General features: G+C 48.5%; 1 protein-coding gene across 1 annotated transcript in view; it reads right to left on the bottom strand.

The window, feature by feature from the left end:
* Window positions 1–26,092, bottom strand: part of LOC119393748 (DNA-directed RNA polymerase II subunit RPB2) — a 208,431-nt gene that overhangs the window by 144,920 nt on the left and 37,419 nt on the right. The window contains exon 4 of the mRNA XM_037660880.2: window positions 17,573–17,792. Within this exon, the coding sequence (XP_037516808.1) occupies window positions 17,573–17,792 (220 nt within the window). The remainder of the gene's footprint in view (window positions 1–17,572; window positions 17,793–26,092) is intronic.

Below are 26,092 nucleotides of genomic sequence, written 5' to 3'. Positions count from 1 at the left end.
TAAATCGTTCTCGAACTTGCGGACGACTTGCGGGCGACTTGGCTCGGTCGAAGTCAGGACGAGTTTCAAGTCTGCTGCGGGGCTAGCTTGAAACAGTCTTGATGCGTTATTCCAACATGGCCGCCTCTCGAATGGACGTCGCGCGGAGGTTGTCCGCTTTTGTGTTTGCTTGCCACGCTATGGACGTAGCATATTTCCTGAGGTAAATTGCCTGCCGAAGATTCCGCGACCCGCCTTACGTGACCGAGGAAATCTGATGGAGTTGTACGACGAGGAACGATTCCACGCTCGCTACAGGTTCACCAAGAACGCCGTGCGGCAGCTTCTGGCTATGTTGCCGCTCCAAGAAAGCGGGGACAACCGAGGACAGCCTGTGCCAACGTTTATAGAGCCTGTGCCTCCCATGTTGCGGCTACTGATGACGCTCAGGTTTCCAGACAGTCACCGGCGATCTCGTCCGCATTCCACAGTCGACAGTGTGCCGCGCAGTCAGAAAAGTGACCCTGCTCATCGCAAAGCACTTTCACTCGATGCTGGTGCGCTTCCCGCAGCCGGCGGGATTTCCTAAAGTTATGCGGGACTTTTATGAAGTGGCCGAATTCCCTGGTGTTACAGGATGTGTCGACTGCACACACGTGCGCATTAATAGCCCCGGTGTATTTACACTCACCAATCACTCATCTCCCGAATACAAAACATGTGGAAGGTCACAAGAATAATAGCTCAAGTGAACCAGTCATGCAAAAAACATGGCTGATCCCTCTGTCATAGGAATCGGTATAACACGAAAGTGACACGTGTCTTCACAGGAGTACTGCTTATTGTGTAGTGATATATGAGAGCTTGTACAATGTCTATTCGTGTTTGGCAGCTATAGCACCGTTTGACGTGGATGCACCCATGTTGACAGCATGTCTATATCGCGACGACTAACGCCCATGATCATGATTAAACCGTTGCGCACGGTAGCTGACGGTGTGAACATATATTTGGACACAGCGAATCGTGAATCCCGCGTAAAGATGATATCAACAAGCCTACAATCAACATTGGTACCCGGTATGCACTTCTTCAAAGCGTCGTCAATTAAGGAGAGAAACGGCACGGTGTGTGCTTTGGGTAGCCGACGCCTGTGCTCATGCATACATAACACACACTGCGCTTCAGCACACGGGAGATAGAGGTTCATAGCCTGAGCCGCAAGCGCGTGCGTCCCGCTGGCGTCTGTCTCGCAGGCGCTGCTCTCGCTCCACCAAGGCACGACATTCGCCCGTCGAAATCGCGTCCTTTCTGCAACGCGTATTGCAGCAGTTTTGTTAGTCGGTGCTCTCGTAATTGAAGCAGTCGGCGGCGGAGAAATCCCGTTGGTGCACGTGGGAGCTGCACTACTCCGATGAGCCGACGCACGCTAACACGAAGCCAAAGGCAAAGAACGTAACCAACGTAACTGCGTCAAGGGTGCCTCGGCGACGCCAGCGCGGCCAGTCTACCACTCTGGTATCGAGACGCTTAACCATGACCTCGAATATCGCGTGCAATCTCGGAGTAAGCGCTAGTAAGCGTCGAGCGTGAAGTTTACTTCTTTTCACATCTCACAGACGGCGGCACCGCCCCGCTCCGCCTATAGCTCCGCCCGCCGCGAAAGAGAATGTGTGAAAGATATAAGGCGCGTTCGCGCCGTGTCTAGCATCTCCCGAGTTAGGTTAGTCGGTAGAGCGTCAGGCGCTCACCGTCGCGGCCGCAACGTCGTGGGTTCGATTCCCGGCGGGGTATCTTTTTCTTGGTTTTTTTCTTTCTCACCTGTTGGCGTCCATTTTATCAGCGTCATATCCGTGACGGATGTACTTGGTGGACCCCGGCATAAAACACTTTCGTGTTAAAAAATGTTGTTCTTACCAGTTTTGTGGCGCTCTTCACTTTTCTCTTGCAGCTTCCTCTTTTCATTTCTGTTTGAGGTTATTCCAGCATTTCTTGAGCTGCAGGTGGTGGCGCCTCGTAATCCCGTGGTTGGCGTTGTAGCGCTTGGTTATTTCTTTCCACGTTTCATCTTTTTTCGCCACTGACGCAACATCAGTTTTTTACACTCGATAATGTGCTCGAACTGCCTCACAAGATCGATCAGCATACTTTTTTCGTCCTCGGTGAAGCGCGGGGCCGCCTTGCGCTGAGGTGTCTCTTTGGACGACAACGTGCCTTGCTGCGACATCTCAGCGAATGGTACTTTCTCCTTGATTCGACGACTTCGCTTTGCAAAGTGACGTGGGGGACGTAGCATGAGCCGAAAAATGTTTTCATAGTACACAACATTTTACGTCGTTTTTGTCTAGTTCGGTGCAGCTGTGTGGGATTGAGAAACTTGACAGGCATCAGTTTGCAGCACGATACGAAAAATTCCTTAAGCTTTTCTCAGAAAAAATAGCTTCCCCTAGTGCGGGTTTAATCCACGGACCAGCACAAATTTTTTGGTGACAACGCGAAGCTTTCCTTGGGACTTCCTCGTAGCTTTGTATTACAAACAGGTGCTCTCGTACAAACAGGTGGATGAGCTCTTCGTTCACCTCGCAGGACGCACATGACAGGCCTGTGTCTTTTTCGTTGTTCGCGACAAAGCTTCCAGAAGATCACATATCTTGACCATGTGCGTCCCCCCCCCCCCCCTACCCTCACCAACATGCAGCGCGGCATTGCTGCACCCCGCGAGGCAAAATTACGCGGAGGCCCATGATCCCGACCCCCGCTTCTTGTCTTGTTTACCAAGAATCAGATGTTCAACGAAAGTAGACAAATAATTAGCATTTCCAGTTCTATTCTTTAGCTTTTTTTGTTGGGTGGCAGCACCCACATGGGCCTGAACAAGGGCTTTGTACACCTTGTTCCCAGAAGTTGTTGCATTTTTTATTTATTCATATATAACTGCGACCCAGCTCGCTACAAGCATGTCCATAGGCGAATAGAAAGGCTAGTGCCTTGAAATTGCGCGATACCTCGCTTAAAACTTGCGAGCCAGGGCAGCGCATATACACTCCGCGTTCGATAAGAAAAAAAAAAAAAACGACGAAAGAACACAACCCAAACCATGCCTTGTTTCACATCTTTATGGGAAGTTCTATTAGCGCGCAGGCCAAAACAAGCAAGCTTGGAGTAACGCGCCGCGCTTGGGCGGCCACTGAAACCAGTGGGCAACGGATGCTTTACACAAGCAACACTGTACATCGCTGCGGCGGCGGGAGCCACGTGCCGCTCGTTAACAGTCAAATGACAAAAATGTGCTTGTAGCACTTCGATCTCATAGTTCTTTTGAAATATACGAACTTTTCTTACTTTAACACGTGCCTTACGCCAACAACTTCATTATTAACCTCGGTACCAGGCGAGCAACGTGTTTCTGCATTGAAGCTCGTTCTTGACTTGACCAAGCAAGACAGCTTGAGCGTCTATGAAACGCGAAGGCCGACTTGGGGGTTTTCAAGTCCGCTGCTTGCTTCGGGCCGACTTGCTCAAGTCAAGTTGAAGGCACGAGCCAAGTAACATCTCTGCATTCGGGGGTAAAGGCAAATAACAATTTATGTCAGAGTGAAAGTCCAATGTATGACAACTTCTAAAACGGCAATATTATCAACAGCAGTGCCCTACTTACCGAGAAATTAAGCTAAATGTATCACATGATGAGCGCCACGAGTGGGACATTTTCGAAGTGATCCCGATGACAGTATGGAAGTCGGCCTACAATAAATCACTAGTAATCAAACTAGCAGCAGTAAAAAAAGAACATTCCGAGCATCAAAAGACGTAATAAAATGCTGTTTGTTCGTTTCCGCTTGATTCATGGAAAACAAAACCTCCATGGCGTTGCCATGGGGAACGGCGCGCGTGGTTCAAAGGTTCCGTTTTCGCCGAACTGCGCCTCGCCCGTCTCAGTGGTAGTTTCGGGATCGCGTACTGCCGTGCGTGTTTTTTGCGCGCTCGTGAAAGTCGCTCTGACAGAAACTTCGACAAAATGCCGCATGCGTGTGATATTGCCGGATGCCGGAATGGTGCACAACGCCAATGCTGCAGCAAGGAAACCGATGTGTCTTTTCACTGGGTGCCGCGGAATGAACCCTTACGCTCGAAATGGCTTAGTGTCATGCCATTGCGCCAGTGTGCTAAACAGTCAAAACCTCTGCGTGTGTGCTCGCTGCACTTTCGTACTGAGGATTACGAGACCAACCGCAACTTGGTGAAGGCTTTGAATGTGCCCATCCGAGCAAGTCTTTGCCGCAGTGCCGTTGTTGCTACTGTGGGTCCCGCTACTTCCGCTCGGCTGCTACTAGTGTCGGCGGCCGCGCAGTAAAAGCGGGCAACGTTGGGCACGGCAGCAGTGACGTATGAAAGTCGTATTTTCAGGCGGGAGATTTGAAGCGCGCTAACGCGATGCGGACCACTAAAAACGTGATTTTATTTCAAAATAAGCACTTCCTTGGCACAAAAGCAGCACTACGAGGTTTCTGGACCGCTATTTCAACAATCAACGTCGACTTAATATTTGCCTTTAGTGTCCCTTTAAATGTAGGCCTACAACACGCACAAAACTCAAAAAGCGCTTACAATCAATCCCAGATATAGATAGATAGATAGATAGATAGATAGATATATACATACATACATACATACATACATACAAACGGAACTGCTGCTTAAACGGAACAACTGCATCTAATATAATCGGTTTCGTACTTGGATTCTCCACCCCTGTTGATCTCTGAGTGAACGGAACTATGTACTGTGTGGAGATAGGTTTGCGAGACGCTTACCCTACGAGGCGACCGGCAAGGGATGCGACGTTCTCCACTGCCGCAGCGAACAAAGACGCTACGGCCAGGTTTGTCGACTCCAGCACGGCGCAGAAAAGGCACTCGAGGCAGGATGTCAACAAACAACACGGGTTTATTAACCCAAGATGCAGCACAGTATGACAGTCACGGGCTTGCAGGCCGTAAAGGGAACTCCGCAAGACCGATTGAGTACGCTTGCCAGCGGCGCTAAGACTATCACACAAAGGGCAGCAGTCGAGCACACGAACGAGAAGTCGCCTGCTAGAGCCGCGCGTCAACCTCTCGTGCTGACCTGAGAGCATCTGACGCGGGCAAGCCCGCGCCAGACAAAAGCGAGCTCAAGGGGGAAGGGGGTTGTCACTGGCGGCCAATGAGGTCAGGCGTTGCGCAGTGACGTAAGCTAGCTTGGTGGCGTGAGCATGTGAGCATGTCCAGGCATGCCTGGACGTGTGCCCGCGCGCCGGGAAGCCGACGCATGGCTCCCACCAGACAAAGAGGCCTGGCACTGCCGCCGTGGTCGCCATACTGCCGATTAACGGCGGTCCCCGGCGCTCGAGCCGCACGGGGCCAACACGCGCGCTAGCTGGGGAACGAGGCGCCAAAGGGGAGGGCGCGCTCGATTCCCACAACTGTTAAATGGAACAAGTTTTCCTCGTAGCCTCAGGTTCCGTTGATATAGTCTATTGTATGTATGTGTGTATGTATGTGTGTATGTAGGTATGTATGTATTGACATGATGAATAGCGGCGTTTCTCTGAATTACAATACATCAAGCTGCAAAGGGGATCACAAAATAGGTAGTTTGACAGGCCGGCAGAGCAAACGACTCATCCAGCCTTATCTGGTGTGTGTGTGTGCGTGCGCCATAGGTCAGCAAAAAAGGTGGAGCTCACTCAGACTCACTCATGAAATATATTTTTCCCTTACAGCCATAGGTCGGCAAATAAATTCGAGCTCACTCAGACTCACTCACGAAATATATTTTGTTCTAAGGGCTCACTCCGACTCAGACTCACCAAAATTGTCCTCAACCAGACTCACTCGGACTCAGACTCACTAAGCGTTTTTCAACCGGACTCACTCGGACTCAAACTCGCCACCATAAAACTCCGTCGGACTCACTCAGACTCAGACACACGGCTAGACTTGTGTCTGAGTGAGCCTGAGTGAGTCGAGTCATGAGTCCGTTAGCGTAAATTTTGCCTTTTTGATCAAGATGTCAATGCTCTTTAACGCCAATATCTCACATAATCGGTGCTCTACGATATGCCTTTTGATCTTGTACCTTCAAATACGAGTTATCAGTGGTTTAAATTCAGTAAGAACATTTTTTTGAAATACGTGACTCACATGAAATATTTTTGTTAAAAACGTTTTGTGAAAGAGCTTGCGGGAGAGGTCATGGCACCCCGCCCCCCTAACTCACGCCTCTGATATATAAATATTGAGGTGGCGCATGAACGCAAGTGCGTTGAGATATGTGTGAACAGACTTGAGTATAAACGTAAGCCGATATAAGGCTGATAGCAATGCTGAAGATGAGTAGATAGGACCATAGGTCGGCAATAAAAGGTGGAGCTCACTCAGACTCACTCGAGAAATATATTTTGCGTTTAGGGCTCACTCGGACTCACACTGACCCATATTTTCCTCAGTCGGACTCACTCGGACTCAGACTCACCAAAGTTTTCGTCAACCGCTCTCACTCGGACTCAAACTCACCAAACTATTATTCACCCAGACTCACTCAGACTCAGACTCACGGCCCGACCTGAGTATGAGTGAGCCTGAGTGAGTCGACTCATGAGTGAGTTTGCCGACCTATGCTTAAGGCTCACTTGGACTCAGACTAACTGAAATTGTTCTCAGCCGGACTCACTCGGACTCAAACTCGCCAAAATATTACTCACTCGGACTCACTCAAACTCAGACTCACAAGTATACATGAGTCTGAGTGAGTCGATTCATGAGTACATTAGCGTATAACTGGCTTTTTCGACCATGCTGTCAATGCTCTTTAACACCAATATCTCGCATAACTGGTGCTCTACTTGGTGCAGCATTTTGATCTCGCACCTTCAAATACAAGTTATCAATGGTTACAATCGAGTAAGGACATTTTTATTGAAAGAGATGATTCACACGAGATATTTTTATCAAGAACTCCCCATGAACGATAGTGCCGAAAAGAAGAAACCCCCCCCCCTCCCCCCCCTAGTGCTTTCAAGTATGTGTAAGTAGACGTGAATGTAAACGTGAGCCGACAGAAGGCTGATAGTAATACTGAAGTTGAGTCTATAAAACCATAGGTCGGCAAAAACATGTGGAGCTCACTTGGACTCAGACTCACCAAAATTTTCCTCACCCGGACTAGGACTCACGAAAATATTACTCAGCCTGAGTCACTGGGATTCAGACTCACGGCTCAATCTGAATCTGAGTGAATCGACTCATGAGCGAGTTCGCCGACCTATGGCGCGCGCGCATTTGCACAGCAATCTTTAATGAACGAAAAGCGACGCTGCTCCTCTAACACCCCGCACCTGCTGCAGCATAGCACCGATGGTCCCAAGTGAATCGTGTGCAGCGTGCCACCTACTATAAGCTCATGCCATCACTGCACTGAGACTCTTGTCGGTGTGTATTTGCCATGCAAGTGTCTTTATAGTGAAATTTCTTAATGCACAAGCCACTCGCTTCAAACAGTAGGCAGATGCTGCGTGTATCATGTTGCGCCAACATGGCAATGGCTATGCTTTTTTTACAGCAGTTTTGGCGGGTTTGACTGTTCCAGACAAGGCGGAAACAAACGGCAGCATGATGCGTATGGGTTGTCGCCTGTTAAAAGCATGCAGTAGGTTTACGACACGATGCCACATGTGCTGTTGCACAGTTGAAGATGCTTAGTGCAACAGGATTGTCAGCACTAGCAGTGCACCTTTTTTAGATGCGAAGCATCTTATGGCGGAGTTCAAACAGGTGGTGTGCGGCGTGACCACCCTTACTGCGCATGCGCGAACCCTCTCCACACACCTCCTCTCTACTCCCCTCCCCCTCTCCACTCCCCCTCTGAAACGCAGGCTCAACATGCCGAAACGCTGCTTCGCATCGCCTCATGGTCCCCTTTAGCGGGAGATGACGTAATTTTTTTGCTCAATTTTGATTATAAACGGGCACGTTTTCTTTTGTTTTTTTTAAATCCTTGAATGTAAGCTGACCCTAGAGTTTGGTACATGGCTTTTTGGAAAAACTATAGGCCTAAAACTGAATAGATATGCACTGGTCATAACAATGAGAAGCTAGTGCACAGTCAACTTTTGTATGTTTTTTATGATGAAATAAAGCCCGCTTACTAAAATGCCCCTATGCTGCACTATCAGCCATAACAAAGTCTGGCTGCTTGGTGTCTATGCCAAAGGGTTATAGAACGCGAAATCCTTAAAAATAAAAAAATAAAAAAATTCGGCAGATCCCACACATTGTGGGAATCAGTTTCATGTGAAGCAGTCAGCAAGTCGTTGTATGCTGCATTTTTTGGCTTTGAGCCAAGCATTACGATTGGATCAACGTGTTTTTGCAAGTGCAGTAGTTGTGTGCACATCGTGGGCTTACCAGGCACGTCAACAACCCTGGCATTTGAAGGGTAGCGCATGATCTGACGTAACGTCAGCCCTCATGTTAAAGCACATACGTCAGTATTATTGAAACGAAGAGCACTTAGGGTGCGATGATGTAAATATTGTCACGTAGTAGAAACAGAACGCAGTCAAGCAGGCAGTAACAACGTAAAAGAAACTGAAGGAACTTCTTTATTGAGCGAACTTGTGCTCACACGAAAGGAAAACTCAACTGGGCCTCACACGGCCGCGGATAGCCAGCCGAAAGCAAACGCCGCCCAACAACAACTGGCGGACTCAGTCCGACACAAAACAAGAACGCTCGCAGGCCCTCCTCGCCCACTCAGCTTGACATTGGCGGCTGCGCAGTGTTTATTTGCTTGTGCACCATTTATCGCACAAATGGGGGCGTCACCCTAAAACCGAGGCATTCGCTCTCAATACATAAAAGACAGCATGTGGCGAAGATAGCCGGTTCGTACCGTACTAGCACGCGTGGCACTGCCCTCCCGTGAAGGAACATCGTCCCGATGTTGGAGAATAAAAAAATGGAAGGCAGCTAAGATGGTTACCAAGAGAAAAAAATCTTTAGGCTGTTAACGGTCGTAGAACCTCTTGAGGCGTACAACGTGGACTGTTTCCGGACGTGCTTGACATCCTTGAAGTTGTGTCATTCCGTCAGGGACAACCTCATGCACAAGTGAACTCAGTTGTCGAGTGACCTTGTAGGGTCCAAAGTAGCGCCGAAGCAGCTTCTCGCTCAGGCCACGGCGGCGGATGGGTGTCCATACCATTACATGGTCACTAGGCGCGTACTGCTGGTGGCGATGTTTTCGGTTGTAATGACGGGCGTCGATGTGTTGTTGTCGCTTGATGTGAATGCGGGCCAGCTGGTGGGCCTCTTCGGCACATAAGAGAAATCCAGCAACGTCCATGTCAACATCGTTGTCGTCAACGTGAGGCAGCATGGCATTGAGCATGGTGGTAACTTGTCGGCTGTAGACAAGCTCGAAGGGAGTCATCCACCTTGTCTCCTGGTGTGCCGTATTGCACGCGAATGTTACGTGTGGCAAAATCTCGTCCCAGGTCTTGTGCTCGACGTCTACATACATTGAGAGCATATCGAAGAGCGTCCTGTTCAAACGTTCCGTGACGCCATTAGTTTGGGGGTGATAAGCGGTCGTTCGGCGATGGCTGGTGTGGCTGAAGTGCAGTATCTGCTGCATCAGCTGCACCGTAAATGCCGTGCCCCGATCGGTAATTAGGATCTCAGGTGCGCCAAGTCAGAGAACGATGTTCTCAAGAAAAAATCTGGCCACTTCGAGGGCACACCCCAACTGCAGTGCTTTTGCTTCGGCAAACAGTGTCAGATAATTGGTCGCTACCACTATCCACTTGTTCCCGGAATTTGAAGTCGGAAAGGGGCCAAGCAGGTCCATGTCTATTTGCTGGAAGGGTCTGGATGGTGGATCAATGGGTTAAAGAAGTCCGGCCGGCCTTTTCGATGGAGTTTTCCTACGCTGACAGTCTCGACAGGTTTTCACGTAGTGCACGACATCGTTGTTCAGACGTGGCCAGTAATATTTTTCTTGTATTCTTTTCAAAGTACGCATAAAGCCAAAATGTCCGGCCGTAAGTGCATCGTGGGCCGCGTCTGAGATTTCTTGTCGCAGGCTTGTCGGCACGACGAGGAGGTACGTTGATCTATTCGGCAAATGCTTTTCTTAACGAGAAAATTGTTTTGGAGACATAGCGATGAAAGAGCCCGCCTGAATAACTGTGGCGGCGAGTCATTCTTGTCTTCCAGGTATTCGATGATGTGACGTAGGTCTGGATCGTCGCGTTGGTCCTGTGCAATGGTGCTGGCACTTGTAAGCCCAAGGAAAGCATCGTCGTCATCTGCATTAGCCAGAGGTGGGTCAACGGGTGCTCTCGACAGGCAGTCAGCATCACAGTGTTTCCGCCCTGCTACAGGAGTTCGACGGTGACGTCGAACTCCTGTAGGCATAGACTCCGGCGGGCTAGGCAGCCAGAAGGGTCTTTCAGGTTGGCCAGCCAGCAAAGTGCATGATGGTCGGTCACAACTCTGAATGGCTTGCCATACATGATGGGCGAAATTTAGTTAATGCCCAAACGACACCAAGGCACTCCTTTTTGGTCGTCCAATAGTTCCTTTCAGCATTAGATAGCGCCCTGCTGGCGTAGGCGATAACACGTTCGAAGCCACTCTTTTTCTGAACGAGAACGGCGCCTAGTCCTACACCGTTTGCGTCCGTATGTATTTCTGTCCCTGCATTCTCGTCGAAGTGGCCAAGAATGGGCAGCGCCTGCAGACGTCGTTGAAGTTCCCTGAACGCATTTTCCTCAGGCTCGCTCCATGTGAATTGCGTGTCTGCTCTAGTGAGGCGTAAGAGAGTCTCTGCTAAGTGTGAAAAGTTCCTCACAAAACGCCTGTAGTACGTGCACAGGCCCAGAAACCTGCGAACGGCTTTCTTGTCTGTGGGCCGCGGGAACTTTGCAACTGCGGCAGTCTTCTCGGGGTCCAGGAGCACGCCATGATGATTAATTACGTGACCGAGGAACAAGAGCTTATCGTAGGCGAAGTGGCACTTCTTAGGATGCAAGGTCAGTCCTGAAGACTTAATCGCTTCAAGCACAGTTTGGAGCCTCTGAAGGTGCTCATCGAAGGTCGGTGCGAAGACGACCACATCGTCCAGGTAGACATGTTTGCCATTTCAGGCCTGCAAGCACGGTGTCCATTACACGCTGGAATGTTGCGGGCGCGGAACAAAGTCCGAATGGCATGACCTTAAATTCGAAGAGGCCGTCCGGTGTGATGAAAGCAGTTTTCTCACGGTCTCTTTCATCGACCTTGATTTGCCAGTAGCCACTCCTCATGTCCATCGAAGAAAAATACTTCGCGCTGCTGAGTCTATCCAGCGTATCGTCGATTCTCGGGAGCGGGTAGACGTCTTTTTTTGTGGCGCGATTAAGCAGTCGATAATCGACACAATACCGTAGCGTGCCGTCTCTCTTCTTCACGAGCACGAAGGGGGATGATCATGGACTTCTAGACGGCTGGAAGATACCATCACGAAGCATTTCTTCGACTTGTTCCTTGATTGCATCACATTCTCGGGCTGAAACGCGGTACGGGCTCCTGCGGATGGGGCGTGCCGATTTGTCCGTGATTATGAGATGTTTCGCAAGCGGCGTTTGCTGGATTTTCGTAGACTTAGAAAAGCATTCGGCGTATTGGTGAAGAAGGCCGCGTAGCTCCTCTTGTCTTTGTTGCGGAAGGGCGGGGTTGACGTCGAATTTAATGTCATCGTCCTCCACCGGTGTTTGTCGATGTTCCGATAATGCGAATGAATAGCTTGCTTCCACGGCAACTTGCAAGAATGCGACCGCCATGCCCTTGGTAAAGTACTTGTGCTCCGAGCTGAAGTTGGTTATGAGCGCTTCTGTACGGCCTTGACAAAGGTTAACCATCCCACGTGCGATGGCTACTTGACGGCTCAGCAGGAGCTGCATGTTTGTTTCGACGAGAGCTTCTCTACTTGAGCTTCCGTCTGCTGTCACGGAGACGAAGATGCTGGCATGAGGTGGGATGGTGATCTGCTCATCAATGATGGCAAGCGTGGCATACGGTTGGTCTTCCTCCGCTGATGATGATCGCTCCGTAGACAGGGTCACAGATCGAGATTGCAAGTTGATCACCGCATCGTTCTCGCTGAGGAAGTCCATACCGAGGATAACGCCTCGAGAGCACTGCTGCAGTATCACGAAGATGGCCAGGTAAATGTTACGACGGATAGTCACCCACGCTGTACACCTTCCTAACGGCGTTATGAGATGGCCTCCCGCTGTACTAATTTGCGGGCCGTCCCACGTTGTTGTCACTTTCTTGAGCTGCGCTACAAAATGTGCGCTCATTACTGAATAATCAGCTCCAGTGTCCACGAGGGCAGTAACTGGACGTTGGTCGATGATCACGTGCAAGTCAGCGCTCGGCGTCCTGGTTCGTCGTTGTTCGGCCATCAACTGCGTGGTGTGTCGCCTCGTACGATCACAGCTACGTCGGGTGCTAGCTGCACTCAGTGGCGGCGATGCATGATTGAGTTGAACACTCGTCGGCGTCTCACACTGCGCTGTCATGTCTTGCGGAACAGTGATTTGAGCTTCAGTTTTTGTATCTTGTCTTGGGGTCGTCGCTGGAGAGTATCGAGTTTAGCTCTGAAGCGGCGTCACCTCCGGACGTCGCTGCCCTCAGTTTCCCCTACGAAGGCTGGGCGACCTTTGCTCCGCGTTAGCGTATCTTGGGTGTGGCGAAGGGGAGCGTTGTCTATATGGTGAAGGGGACCTCGAGTGTCCAGGGGTCGCTTCTTGCATGTCTCGGAGGTACTGCTCTATGTCTTGAGGTCTTTCACCTGCGCTGGGGCGTGGCGCGTCAATGGAGAATCCACGAAGGCCTAAACGGCGGTAGGGGCATTCTCGGAAAAGGTGCCAAGCTTCACCGCAGTGGAAGCAGAGCGGTCTGTGGTCTGGTGTGCGCCACACGTCGGTTTTCCGTGGCACAGTAGGCGGGAGCATGCGCTGGCGAAAAGGTGGCTGCGGTAGAGGCGCCGGCATGTACTGCTGCGGGCGTTGCAGCGGCCGGTAGTGTTGTGGGCGGGCCGGGGGCGTGTAGGGTTCCCATTGCGAGCTGGTCGGATGTGTTTGGCTGCGTAGTGCAGCGGCATAGGTCATCACTTCGGGTATCAGACATTCCGGCTGTGATGCTTGTGGCTCCCATTGAGTTGATGCAAGAGCGTGTTGTAGCTCTGCTCGGATGACGTTGGACAGAGAGGACACTTGTGGTTCTACTGTCGGGCAAAGTTCTGTAGTTCCTCGCGAACAATTGTTGCGGATTAGCTGTCGAAGGCTAGTTCTATCTATGCTGTTCAAGTCTGTGTCTGCGGCTTGGACAGTTTCTAGGCGGCGGTCGTACTGTCGCCCTCGAATAGTGAGCGCCCTCTCAATCGCTGCCGCCTCACTGAAGAACTCCTCGACGGTGGTTGGCGGGTTTCGCACGAGGCCTGCAAAGAGTTCTTTCACGCCTCGCATGAGATGACGGACTTGCTTGTCCTCAGGCATCTCTGGATTGGCGCGGCGGAAGAGACCTTTCATTTCTTCAGCGTAAACTGTAACGCTCTCGGTCAGCCGTTGTATCCTTGTCTCAAGCAGGAGTTCAGCACGTTCTTTGCGAATGGTATTCGTGAAAGTTTGGGTGATTTTCGTTCGGAACACCATCCATGAGGTGAGGGCCATTTCATGATTTTCGTACCACGTCCTTGCAGACTCGTCCAATGCGAAGTACACGTTGAGCAGCTTCTCGGCGTCGGACCAGTTGTTGAATGTCGCAACCCATTCAAATTTTTCGAGCCACTCATCAGGGTCTTCAGAGGCGGTTCCCCGAAAGATGGTGGTTGCCGCGGTTGGTGCAGGATGACTTGGCTGGTTGACGTGTTAGCCAGGGGCCGGTCGTTGCTTTGGTTGCCTGGCGTACCGGAGCGGGCGTCTCCTTCGAAGTTCTTCACTGCCCGCCTCTGTGCTGGGGTCGTCGTCGGTGGCTGGAGAGGGGTTCGAGTTGCTGCGGCTCCTTCCTGGGGGTGTTCTTGGGAGCATAAGCACCTCCACCAGAAATGTCACGTAGTAGAAACAGAACGCAGTCAAGCAGGCAGTAACAACGTAAAAGAACTGAAGGAACTTCTTTATTGAGCGAACTTGTGCTCACACGAAAGGAAAACTCAACTGGGCCTCACACAGCCGCGGATAGCCAGCCAATAGCAAACGCCACCCAGCAACAACTGGCTGACTCAGTCCGACAGTCCGACTCAGTGTTGGCTGGAACCACTACTGACTCAGTCAGTAGTAGTTCCAGCCAACACTGGAACCACTACTGACGTTAACCTGACGTGACGCCTGTATTGTAGGAGTACATATGTAGTGTTTATTGCTTTGTCATAAAACTAGATAGCCAGCACTACAACCAAACTGACGTTGCACCGACATTACGCCTGCATAGGGTGTTTTTCCAAAGCAGTTTCTACACCTGGCGTGGCTCTATGATAGAATACCTGACTGCCACGCTGAATGCCCCGGTTTGATTCCTGCTGGGATCCTAATTTTTATTCTTTGCATTCATCGGGTCAACGCTGCCGATGTCAGTTTTAGGGACGAACCACCTTAAGACCTCACAATGTCCGTCCGTCCGCCATAGTCTACAGTTGAAGCGCAGGTGCAAAACAGCTGTGCATAAACCGTCTACAGAGCAAGCATAGCGCGCATATGGTTTAAAAATCGACATATTCGGCGCGGCGCAGTTTGAAAGCTGCTCGAAAACAAGCACATCGATTAACAGGTGACAACATGTGCAAAACAATCTGAGCACGTGTAGCGCACACATGATCCTAAAATAGACCGTTCTCAGGCGCGGTGCCGCGTAACCTCGTCTTTGCCAACCTCAGGCTAGATCCGATCGAAGAACCATTGGCTCTACATTTCATGGACCCCAAAGCAGTAATAAATGAAGGCAAAACGGAATCCACAACTGAACACGACATACGATCGTTATGACCAATAAAACACATTGTACATAACTGTACCCACACGTTGTCACTTATTTACATGTGCGAGTGGGCAATGCCACGGGAGATTCACGGTTACCGAACGATCCTCAGTGCTTCGCCCACTCATCATCATTCACTTCGTGGATATCTGTGGATTTTTCTTAACGCTCTTGCATGGAAATTACTAATGTCTGTTCTCGTCGTTCCTGGGTAGGTATAAACTGTCAATCACCTGTGGCGCATACCCGAATAATGCGACCCGTGGTAACTGGGTATGTGCCACACGTGGGTTTGACGATGTACGCAACAGGATTTTCACGTTATCCATGTCATGACCAGATAGTCATAATCGTTGAACTTTCTTACCCTCCCATACCAATTTTGGTCTACACCAAATTAAGGAGGCGAGACGTAGACGCGAAGGGGGGGGGGGGTCGCTCGAACAGCAACTTTGAACTTTGATTTTAAGGGCGTAGTGGCAATCGCTGGCCCGTGTGCTATCTCGGCAGCCATAGGCCAAACCCCATATGCGCGAAAATGCACGCGACAGCGACGAGCGATGCTATGAGCGACAAAATGTGCCGTTCGCGCGACATGTCGCGTGGTCGATATCGCACGATCACTCGGTTTTTCAGATTTGGAATCAGTCGCTCATCGCCTGGAAGTGCTGTGCTCAAGTAGCCAATAGCAAAACACCGGAACAAGATGCATCAGTGACGTACTACTGGTTGCCGCCACTTTCTTATCGACGCGCACCAACAACAACATTCATCAACATGGCCAACGGCGATGAGCGCAACGTTGACATTCAACGCGGAAGTGCATTACGAGTCCTCAGGGACGGGAACTACAAGTCCTGCGCCGTCTGTGATGCTGCGTGGGGGCACGTAACAGCAGTAATAAGATCAAAAAAAAGAAAATCCTGCAAGACAATGATAAACATTTTATGTACCATTATGCAACAAAACGTCGTATTTTACACTGCATACCGCTGACAACGGGCCACTTTTGGTACAAGTAAACGCCCTCATGCCAGCAACAGTGGAGATCGCTCGCCGAAGCCGTCGCGTGAATGGGGTTTGCCCATCCAAGCGACCGCTTGCGCGATGGCGATCTACGTTGCGACACTTGTCGCTGTCGCGTGCATTTTCGCGTATATATGGTTTGGCCTTCAGCGGGCAGCTCGTACACCCTCCTACGCGCTGCGCTCTCAACGCGAAGACACACTGCAGAAAGAGCATCGCTCCCTGGAGCGGCCGTATTCTCTTACACCAGCGTTTTGTAGAGTTACGCAAGATCGGATCTTTGATATCGCATTCATTGCTTCACCCTTGCGGTGAAACTGACTTTCTTTAAAAAAAGCAAGCAAAAAATTCGAATCTGAACCCTAGCACTCACGAGCTCGAAAGGGCAGGGCCTATTAAGAGGTATTTATCGCACAGTGACTACAAACCGGATGTGCTGCTGGAAGGAATTACGAAAAAGTTCTTCTGGATGAAGATCCATGGATAAAGTATATCTGAGGAAAAGTGTCAATGCGTTCTCACCGTTCACGTGCTCTTCCATAGATGCGAAGCACAGAAAATTCTATATTGTTCCATATATCTATTGCTAGTGATCCCAGGTTTCATTCCGCGATGTCCAGAAACAAAAGCGAGACACTTTAGTGGCACGTGTGTAGTTATCACTGAGCATTGCTTTCATTACGTGCCGTGCAACGCTTGAAACGAGCTATCAAGAGTGTTTCTGGAACAGGCGATATCTGCCGATCAATCGTCGCCACGCTTTCATGCTGCCGATTGGACTATAGACGTCACAAGAAAACGTGGAGAGCGCGTTTTGCTGTCGAGCCAACTTGCACAACAGTGCATGGCGTCATGGCTTACTCGGCACGGATGCGCGTGCGCTGTTTATTCAGCGGAATAATTCTTGGTCCATCGTTGTAACTTTGACGGCGCCAAGATCAAGTTACACATGTTCTGACGCGCCGGTGGTGCGATTGCCGGTGATAGACGACCCCAAACGTGAGACTCTGGCGCAGTTTGGGGCTATTTTCATCGATATTATTGGGATGGCGCAGTAAATACAATTTGGCACACTTTGGCACAGTTGGCGCAGGAGTGGAATCACTGAATTTGAAAACGGCGATATTCAAAAGAGGTTTTAAAAAATGCTAGTGTTCAGTTTTGAGGAGACACGCACACTCCCCCTCAACCTCTGGCATGCTCAGCGACTCCCCCTCCAACATGGACATAAAGGCAGAACACTCTCTCATATGCTTTCTGTTGATTCCACAGCATACCGCTGCATGGCATGATAGGATCTTACTGCAATTTTTTCCTTGTATGAATCATTACGGAGACGACGACAATGCCATTGGCAAATTTTCATTTGCACTATACCCATGATAGCTACCGCAATAAAACAGACAACAGCATAAGCATTTGCCACCGCACACTTCAAGAGAAAGTTTCACGCTACTACACAAAAAAATTCATACAATTCATGATCAAAGTGAATTTGGGCTCACCTTCTCAGAGCCATTGATGATGAAGTAGCCCCCGGGATCAAGAGGGCACTCATTTAGTTCACTCAAGTCACGGTCAGTAAGGTTGTTAAGAAGGCAATAGGTGGAGCGAAGCATAATTGGAATCTTGCCAATGAAGGTCTTCTGGTGCTGTGTCTCCACAGCTTCCTCGTTTTCTTTTAACACTGTTTTGGTGATATCCACGTAAAGTGGGGCCGAGTACCTGCAGATAAAGATATTTTTTACTTATTGAAAAATGACAAAAGTGAGGCCGTCATGACTAAAGGCAAGCCTTTCTCTAAGAGTTTTTATTCAAATGCTTCAAAAGGTACCAATGATAGCAAAAACTTTTAGAGCAGGTATAATTCACAAAAAGCTATGTTGCACCGTAACTTTGCCACTGAACATGAATATCGGGTGTGTGGTCCAATGGCTGCATGATTACATAATGACTAAATATTTTCACTTCTGGGAAGGATATATTATTAGTAGCAAAATTTTCTTATTCCATCAGTGATGACTTGCATGAACATGACAACAATGTAAGGTGAGGCATAGAAGGTCATTTGGGTATACACTGAGAAGTGTGGCTGCAGACCTGAATTTTGAAGGCTGGGTGGCTGCTGGCAGAAATGGCTCAAAAATAACCAGAGGAACAACCAAAGCTGCCGAGACAGCAAAATGCAGAAACGTGTTTGAGCATGCCACAAATCACCCGAAACGATAAAGAGCTGGACTATTTGAATCATGCAGAACGTGTCCTTGACATCACACAAAACTAACTTTTGTGCAATTAGATGACAGTAGTTAATGTGTGTGCATACAATTTCATTGTAAAAAGTGTTTGCTATGCAATTAAAAATACAGTTGTCCATGTCTTCGTCTCTTCTTTCATCCACATGTGGCCCTGTGCTATAAACATGAACAGTGTTTACTCAATAACTGCTGCCATTTGCTATCGCAACACAGGCTACTGAGCAGCGTCGGCAGTGGGAGGCATGCATGCTCGCCCCAAAGTAAATGTTCGATCCTCTCTCTTGTGTCAAGATTTGAACTGCTATTCTGCACTTGTAAAACTTGGCAGATGTGACATCAGGGTGCCCATTAAAGGGGGTACTGACACCAACTTTTGAAGCTGAGTTTACTCTGCCACACAAATCTCCTGTATACACAGACACCTCTGAGCAAGTGTGAAGCTCAGTAAATGCTGATACAGTCGAACCTGCATATAACGAATTATTGTGTATATCGAACAATTCTGAAATTTCCTTGAAATATTTTTTATATATATGAAATATTTTATATATCGAATTACCCATACAGAGCTTGCACTGACGTCACCGTGGCCGACATCTTGGGTTAAGATGGTTAAGATGCTGCGTGAACTTTTGCTCGAACACGCGGAGCAAGAAACGTTGACGGCTCACCGTCAGATTAGTGCTGGTGCCCCCAAACATCTTTCATATCCCCTCCCTCGTGTTCCTTTGTGTTCCCATTTGGCGCAGCTGGCAAAGAAAGGAAAGCAGGGAGAGCACAAAAGAAAGCGGGGACCGAACGACTGGGTGTCCTCCTCTGCGCAGACACTCTCTAACGAGATGAATAAGTCCCGGTGGCTGCCATGTTGGGGTACCAGCGCAGAGAACCTGTTTGTGACGTCATGTGAAAGCTATGCATATACAGGACTTTTTTGTGATCCCCGTCAAATTCAATATAGTCCGGGTTCAGCTGTACAAGATATTTTATTTTGACATTAAAGTCGATTTTTGCATGGCACACCTACTGACATGGACATTATCATGACATCAGGCTACAGTGTCAATTCTGGTGACTTCACACACCAGCATGGCTCGCTGCGAAGATGTCAGGTACCAAAACATTAAAAACGGCCACTTGCATCTCACCAACAGTGCCACGGAGCAAAGTGGCCATGAAAACATCACGATAAAGTAGGCTCTCGATAATTCAAACTCTAGGGGACCTCAGGATTTTGTTTGAATTATCGAAGTTCTCATATATATGACTCAGGGCAACATACAAACAAGCCTTCTGGCGTTTACTGTTTCTCGGTGTCGCAACATCAGACAGCTCTGCACGAGTGCCAGTAAAGTTTTTAAGACGTCAGTGTTTATACCGATACTCGTTATTATACAACTCATGCATGCATGTGTAATTAAGGGACGAAATGCGTTGCGTCACGTGACAGTTGGTAGCCCCTTCCCATTCTTAGGACATTTTCCTGCATAACACCAGTGTACTGCGCCGAAAGTGACTAAGAAGCATTCAGCACACGATAAACTAAGGCCAGACCATTCCGGCTTTTCTTTTTTCTTCCTCGGTCAGCATGCAAATGTTGATGCGCACAGTTTGTCTAATAGGACCCTTTTGTAGGCAAGCAATCAGCTTTATTTGTGACTGTTAATGACATAACGCGAATGTTCAGCTAGAAGCAACAAGGGCAGCAGATATTTCTAATAATAACAATAATAAATGTTGGGGTTTGACGTCCCAAAACCACGATATGATTACGAAGGACGCAGTAGGACTCCGGAAATTTCAACCACCTAGGGGTCCTTTAACATGCACCTAAATCCAAGTACACGGACCTCTAGCATTTCGCCTCTATCGAAATGCGGCCGCCACGGCCGGGATTCGATCCCACAACTTTCAGATCAGCAGGTGAGCACCATAACAGCTACACCACCATGGCATGTAGCAGATATTTTTAGGCATGGACAAGCAATAGGTTTGAATGAAGCAAATTTGTACAGTGGGTCAGTTTGAATTAAGCAGCTTTAAAATATATTGAGAACATTGCGGGCCCACCAAAAATTAGGATTTGTTTGAATTAACTGAAAGTCTGAATGATCAGAGTTTGAATTATTGAGAGTCTGCTGTATCTTGCGCGACCACGTGACGAGAAGCTCATACCGAGCTGTGACATCAGGGTACAGTAGGAACCGAAACTAGCTTTTAAAGGGACACTAAAGGCAAATATTAGGTCGACGTTGATTGTTGAAATAGTGGCCCCGAAACGTCGTAGTGCTACTTTTGTACCAAGGAAGTGCTTTGAAATATAATCACATTATAGTGGTCTGCATCGCGTTAGCACACTTCAACTCACTCGCATGAAAGCGGTCTTTCCCACGTCACTGTTGCTGTGCCCAACGTTGCCCGCCTTTACTGAGCGGCGGCGTGCACTGGCGGCATGCACCATTCGGGCATCCGGCAACATCACATGCATGCGGCATTTTGTCAAACTTTCTGTCAGATCGACTTTCACGAGCATGCAAAACACACGCGGCAGTACGCGATACCGAAACTACCACTGAGGTGCTACCGCGTGAGCGAAGCAGACGAAGCAGGGCGCCGGGCGCAGCACAGTTCGGCGAAAACGGAACCTTTGAACCACGCGCGCCGTTCCCCATGGCAACGCCAAAGAGGTTCCTTTTTCTATGAATCAAACAAACGAACAAGCAGCATTTTATTACGTCTCTTGATGCATGGAAGGTTCTTTCTTTATTGCAGCTAGTTTGATTACTAGTGATTAATTGTAGTCGGGCTCTCTCACGTCATCGGGATCACTTCCAAAAATTCCCACTCATGGTGCTCATCGTGTGATACAATTAGCTTAATTTCTCGGTAAGTAGGGCACTGCTGTTGATAATATTGCCGATTTAGACATTGTCATGCATTGAGCTTTCACTCTGACGTGAATTCTTATTTGCCTTTAGTGTCCCTTTAACCCTTTCAGGCCCAGTGATTCCAATTGGAATCACCAATTTTCTAGGTCACTCAGCAAGCACCTGGTAAAGATAAAGCGTTGTTCTTTTTCAAGAGCTCATGCTCAGCATCTGCTGTGCCAACCTGGTACGTACAACAAAGCGAGGTCACCTGTGAACAAAGAAATCACAGAAGCGGTCATGCTGTTCGCGCATTTCGCTGAGGCAGCTTCTTCTTTTACCACGCAGAGATAGGGCATTTATTTTAGTTTTGCGTGGAAAATTGGAATGTTGGCTATTGGGCATTATGCTATCCCATCTAAATTGTTTGAGTAATGAATTAAGTAAAAATAATGGAATTATTATTAAACACTAATTAATAATTAAATTAATTTTGACATTAATTACTCTTCATTCAAAAGTGTGAGCAAAGTTTTTCATTTATTAGTTACCATGATCATGCACATCTCAAAATTTAAAAACCGGTTGCTTACATTTAAAATAAATTAATTTGGGATTGAAAGGGTTAAAAACATACTGTAATTACTTTTATTGCGATAACAATTATATGGACAATCTCGGCTGGATTTTGCCATCGCCTTCATGCACTGTATATGTATAAGTATGTATATATATATAAAAGCCCCAAAGAAAAATAATTCAGAAAAATGCTTCCGAAGCGCGTAATTGAACCAGCGACCTCTTGCTCCGCAGCGAGTGGCACTAACCACTACGCCACGAAACGCAGATCCTCCACGTAGCTAACGGCGAGCGTTATATACACACCCTTTACCACTGGATGGACTCAGAGACGGCAGGCGCTTATAAGCGTTTCTTCATTACCAGCGAGATGGCGCTAGGAGCGCGACGGGCTCATTTAGAAGTCGTCGGCGAGCTCGCTCGCTTCTTCTTCTATTTGCACAGGGAGAACCTTACCCTTCCGCTGTCTGCTCGTGCGGTTTTCTCGTGGTGAGGGGAAGAGGGGTGTTTCAAGCTTTCACCGTGATGTTCGCGCTCATGATACGGAGCATACGCAAGTCACCCGAGCTCAAGGGACGCCGCTAAACAAACAAGCATAAGATGAGCGCGAACTATCAAGTGTCACAGCTCGACACTTGAAGCACGCTAGTTTTCTTAACTGCTTCAGCCGCCTTTGCAACAGGAGCGCTGTTCAAACTGAAAGTATCCATTGACGAGCCTCACTTCGTATAGCATTAGTTTCTTGCTATCGCATTCATTGCTTCGCCGTTGCGGCGAAACTGTGACTTTTTTTAGGGTGCACACATGCTTAACAGTACACTTCCTAGACTCTTGAGAGTTTGGCCATTCATTTGACACAAAAAAAGTGACGAATGAAAATTTTTGTGTCAGTACTGGGCACAGGTAGGGCGAAATTTGGGGAAAAAAATGAATTTTTTTTCTTTGTAATTTGGGAAGGTGAGTCCTTTTGTGTATACTTTCCATATTTGTGCTTTTCTTAGAAAGTTTTTTTGTGTCTGAAAAACAGTTTTTCTGAAAGCAAGTACAGTCAACTGCCTACTTTTCGGACGCCCAATTTTACGGACATGCTTGAAAAATTGAACTATTTCGCGGCACCATCACAAGCCCCATAGACTTGAATGTATAAGATTGTCCGAAATTTCGGACACTGAAACAATTCAGCGTCTGATTTTTTCGACTTTCTGCTCAAACTGAAGGCCCGAAACGGCAATAATTGAAGCCCCCACCCCTGCCACGACTATCATCTCATAGGTTCGAACCAACAATTTCGTGAGTCGATCCGTTTGCAGCCATAGCAGAGTCTGAACAGAGTCCGAAAGTAAGCTTTGCCGCAGTGCCTAAGTGATATGGGGTGAAGCAGACCGAAAATCCGAAGGGGGCCACTATCACGGCGCAGTGCAGCCACGTCTTTACGGATAAGCACCGGAAAGGCACATAGGCATGCAGCGGCAGTCGGCAGACGTGCCAGTAGGACTCAATCGTTGACAACCCTTTATTATACGCGTCTTCAGCTAACTGCTCTAGTGATGTGGCCTAGAGCAGTTGTGAGCATACTGGACGCTCCTAAAGGAGTGGCGACACAAAAATTCGGACACAATTTGACTGTTGCATCACACTAATGGGTGCATATAGATGCCATCTGTACAATATCAGTCACAAATACAGCCTAAAAAGTATTTTAATTGAGTTTTGAAGTTCGTGAAAGTGCCGAATTGGAAATAGAAGCAAAAAGCGATGATGTCATCGAGCGGGGCCGTTTTGTAAACAATGTACATCATGAGTTCTGACTGGGTTGCCAGAGGCGTGTACGAGACAGACAACGCTGGTAGCGACACCTGATGATGCATAGCTTAACCAAAGACCTACAAACACGGCCGCCCGGATCATCGGCGCGTGACGGTGTTGCTCTGGCTGTCCCATTCGACACGCACCCCTTTGAAAAAATGTAACTGAGGTAGTTCAGCCGCGCGCCGCGATGCGGCGCTCTTCTCCCACCCCCTTGCGGATGATGCCGCGCTGGCCACAGCGTAGACAGCCGCAGATGTGTTTGGAAAAATGCACATTGGACATCGTGCATGTGGTGACTGGAATCAAGGTACGCTGTTATGCATTCTTAATCGGGCTTTACACAGCGAGTGTTATTCTCTGTAGCATATTACGATCGAGATAGAGCCAAGCAGCGTGCTTAGGAGACTTCGTGTGGCGCGGCGCGTTCATATGCCATGACCACGGCCACTACACAAGTGCCATGACACATGTATTGTGCCGAGTACGTGATTTGCCGTGTTTCTCATCGTTTGTTTTGGCGCTCATTTCTCCCACGGCTGCCTGGATTAGCGCACGCCATGCTTCTTTCTAAAGGAAATGCATTTCCTCATTGTCGACACTGCATAGCTATGTTCTGCAGTCGAGCGCTGTCTTAAGAGCATCACCTTGCCGATGATAGGCAACATTTTGTTGTGGGCACGTCTCTTTGCACTCTGAAGTTCCCACGATATGACAGTGATGTGAATGCGATGTTCTTATTTAAGCGCAGACCGCATGTAGGCGAATTCGAACACGAAAGCAATGAGCGACGCTTGTCGCCTGCGAATTAGCTAAGGGTCGGTCGCACAATGGCCACTTTCTCTCGTTTTGGTATCGCTTGTCATTTTAACGCGACAGCATGAAAGAGCCCGTTTCACAGTAATTCCGGTGTCGGCGGCGGTGTGTGTGTGTGTGTACACGTGCGTGTGCGTGTGTGTATGCGCACAGATATCACTGTCGCATTTAACTCTTAAAGGCGAAGCTTAAGGGTCCCCCAATTTCCGCCTCCATTATTGCGTGCATGCTGTTTGCCCTTTTTTTCGAACTAATATACCAGTTCGTTGGCTGAGCGGCTGCTGATATGGCTTTCTGCGACTAGCATATATGTTTTCATATGCATTTTCACATTGTCATACCACATTGACTTCAGGCAAGTAATTTGTTTTTTAGTCTGCGTTGGGATTCAATGTGTAATTTACCGTGTTTTTCAGAAACGTGCCATACTGTAAGTCAAGCACCAAGAAAGATTACATTGCCTCGACGCCAAAGTGGCATTCCTTCCAGCATGTAAAGCTCGTGCACTCAAGGCCACAGCATCCCAAGGGAAATCCGCCAACCTCCTTTAAGCAGCGGAACCAACCTTCGGATTGTTTCCCCTATTCTGGAAGCACTCAGAAAAAAAGGAGTTTTTAATAAATCTCATGCTTTCCCTCGCATGCATACTCTTTACTGATATGCTGCACTTAAGAACACGAAAACAATTTTCTTGAAAAGTGACTCATGGGTGTTTTCGCTTCGGGCACCATCATCACGACAGGGACTGGCGCGCACACACAAAAAATAAAGAATATAGCGATAGCCGCCATCCATCCTTTTATGTGCGTTTTTGTGAGGGTGGGGGAGGTGCTATGCTAACCCACAGTTATATGTTCAAGGCGCCGCAAATCTTCCCGCATAGATAGCAAAGGAATGGAGGGGTAGAAGGCACGCGCCGCGGTGCGGCGAAAGGAGTGGTCACGCCCCTTTCTGCAATTACGCCTCTTCCGTCTGAATGGGACGGCCGGAGCAACGCCGCCGCGCACCCCGATCCAGGCGGCCGTGCTACAAAATACACTGTTACGTTACTGCGCACCACTTTGAGGACGAAGACTGAACCACACGAACACAAGCGCAAGGTTCTGTCTTCGTCCTCAAAGTGGTGCACAGTAACCTAATAATGAATAGATACCAACTAGCCCAAGTAAGTACCCTTACAAAATACACATTGCAGCGACTTACCCGCTTACTGACTCTGCGTAAAGCATTAGCAGCGAGATAATTAGCAACTCACAGTATTCTCATTGCTTTTTTTTTCTACAAGAACAGCAATGTGACAAAGAAAAGAGGAAAAAAGTTATTGTAGTTCAACAAAATGCCACTAGACGTTGCTACCGGCTTCACAGCTGCTGCTACTGCTGCATGGATGGATGGAAAAACTTTATTTCGTCAGAAAACAGTTGGGGACGATTCCGTGTTAGATGGCCATCAACCCAAGGTGAATGGAGCTTTTCTGACTGATTTTTACACTCCTCCCAGCTCTTTCGTCCATCACCGCACCAGATAAGCAACGTAGTTTACCGATTGAGGAAACAAGAAACCGCAACGCTCAACACAGCAGACGAAACACTGGCGCTGACAACTTAGCAGAAGCTGGCCAGTGACGTCACTGGCTCTCGCAGTCACCTTATTATTTGTTAACAAGTAGGCTGATTACTTCACAGCGCCACCGAGTGCTCTT

Source organism: Rhipicephalus sanguineus, chromosome 5 (genome assembly GCF_013339695.2).
Source record: "Rhipicephalus sanguineus isolate Rsan-2018 chromosome 5, BIME_Rsan_1.4, whole genome shotgun sequence".
Taxonomy (NCBI): Eukaryota; Metazoa; Arthropoda; class Arachnida; order Ixodida; family Ixodidae; genus Rhipicephalus; species Rhipicephalus sanguineus.
Note: the sequence above shows the minus strand (reverse complement) of the source record. Positions and strands in the feature narration are given on the sequence as shown.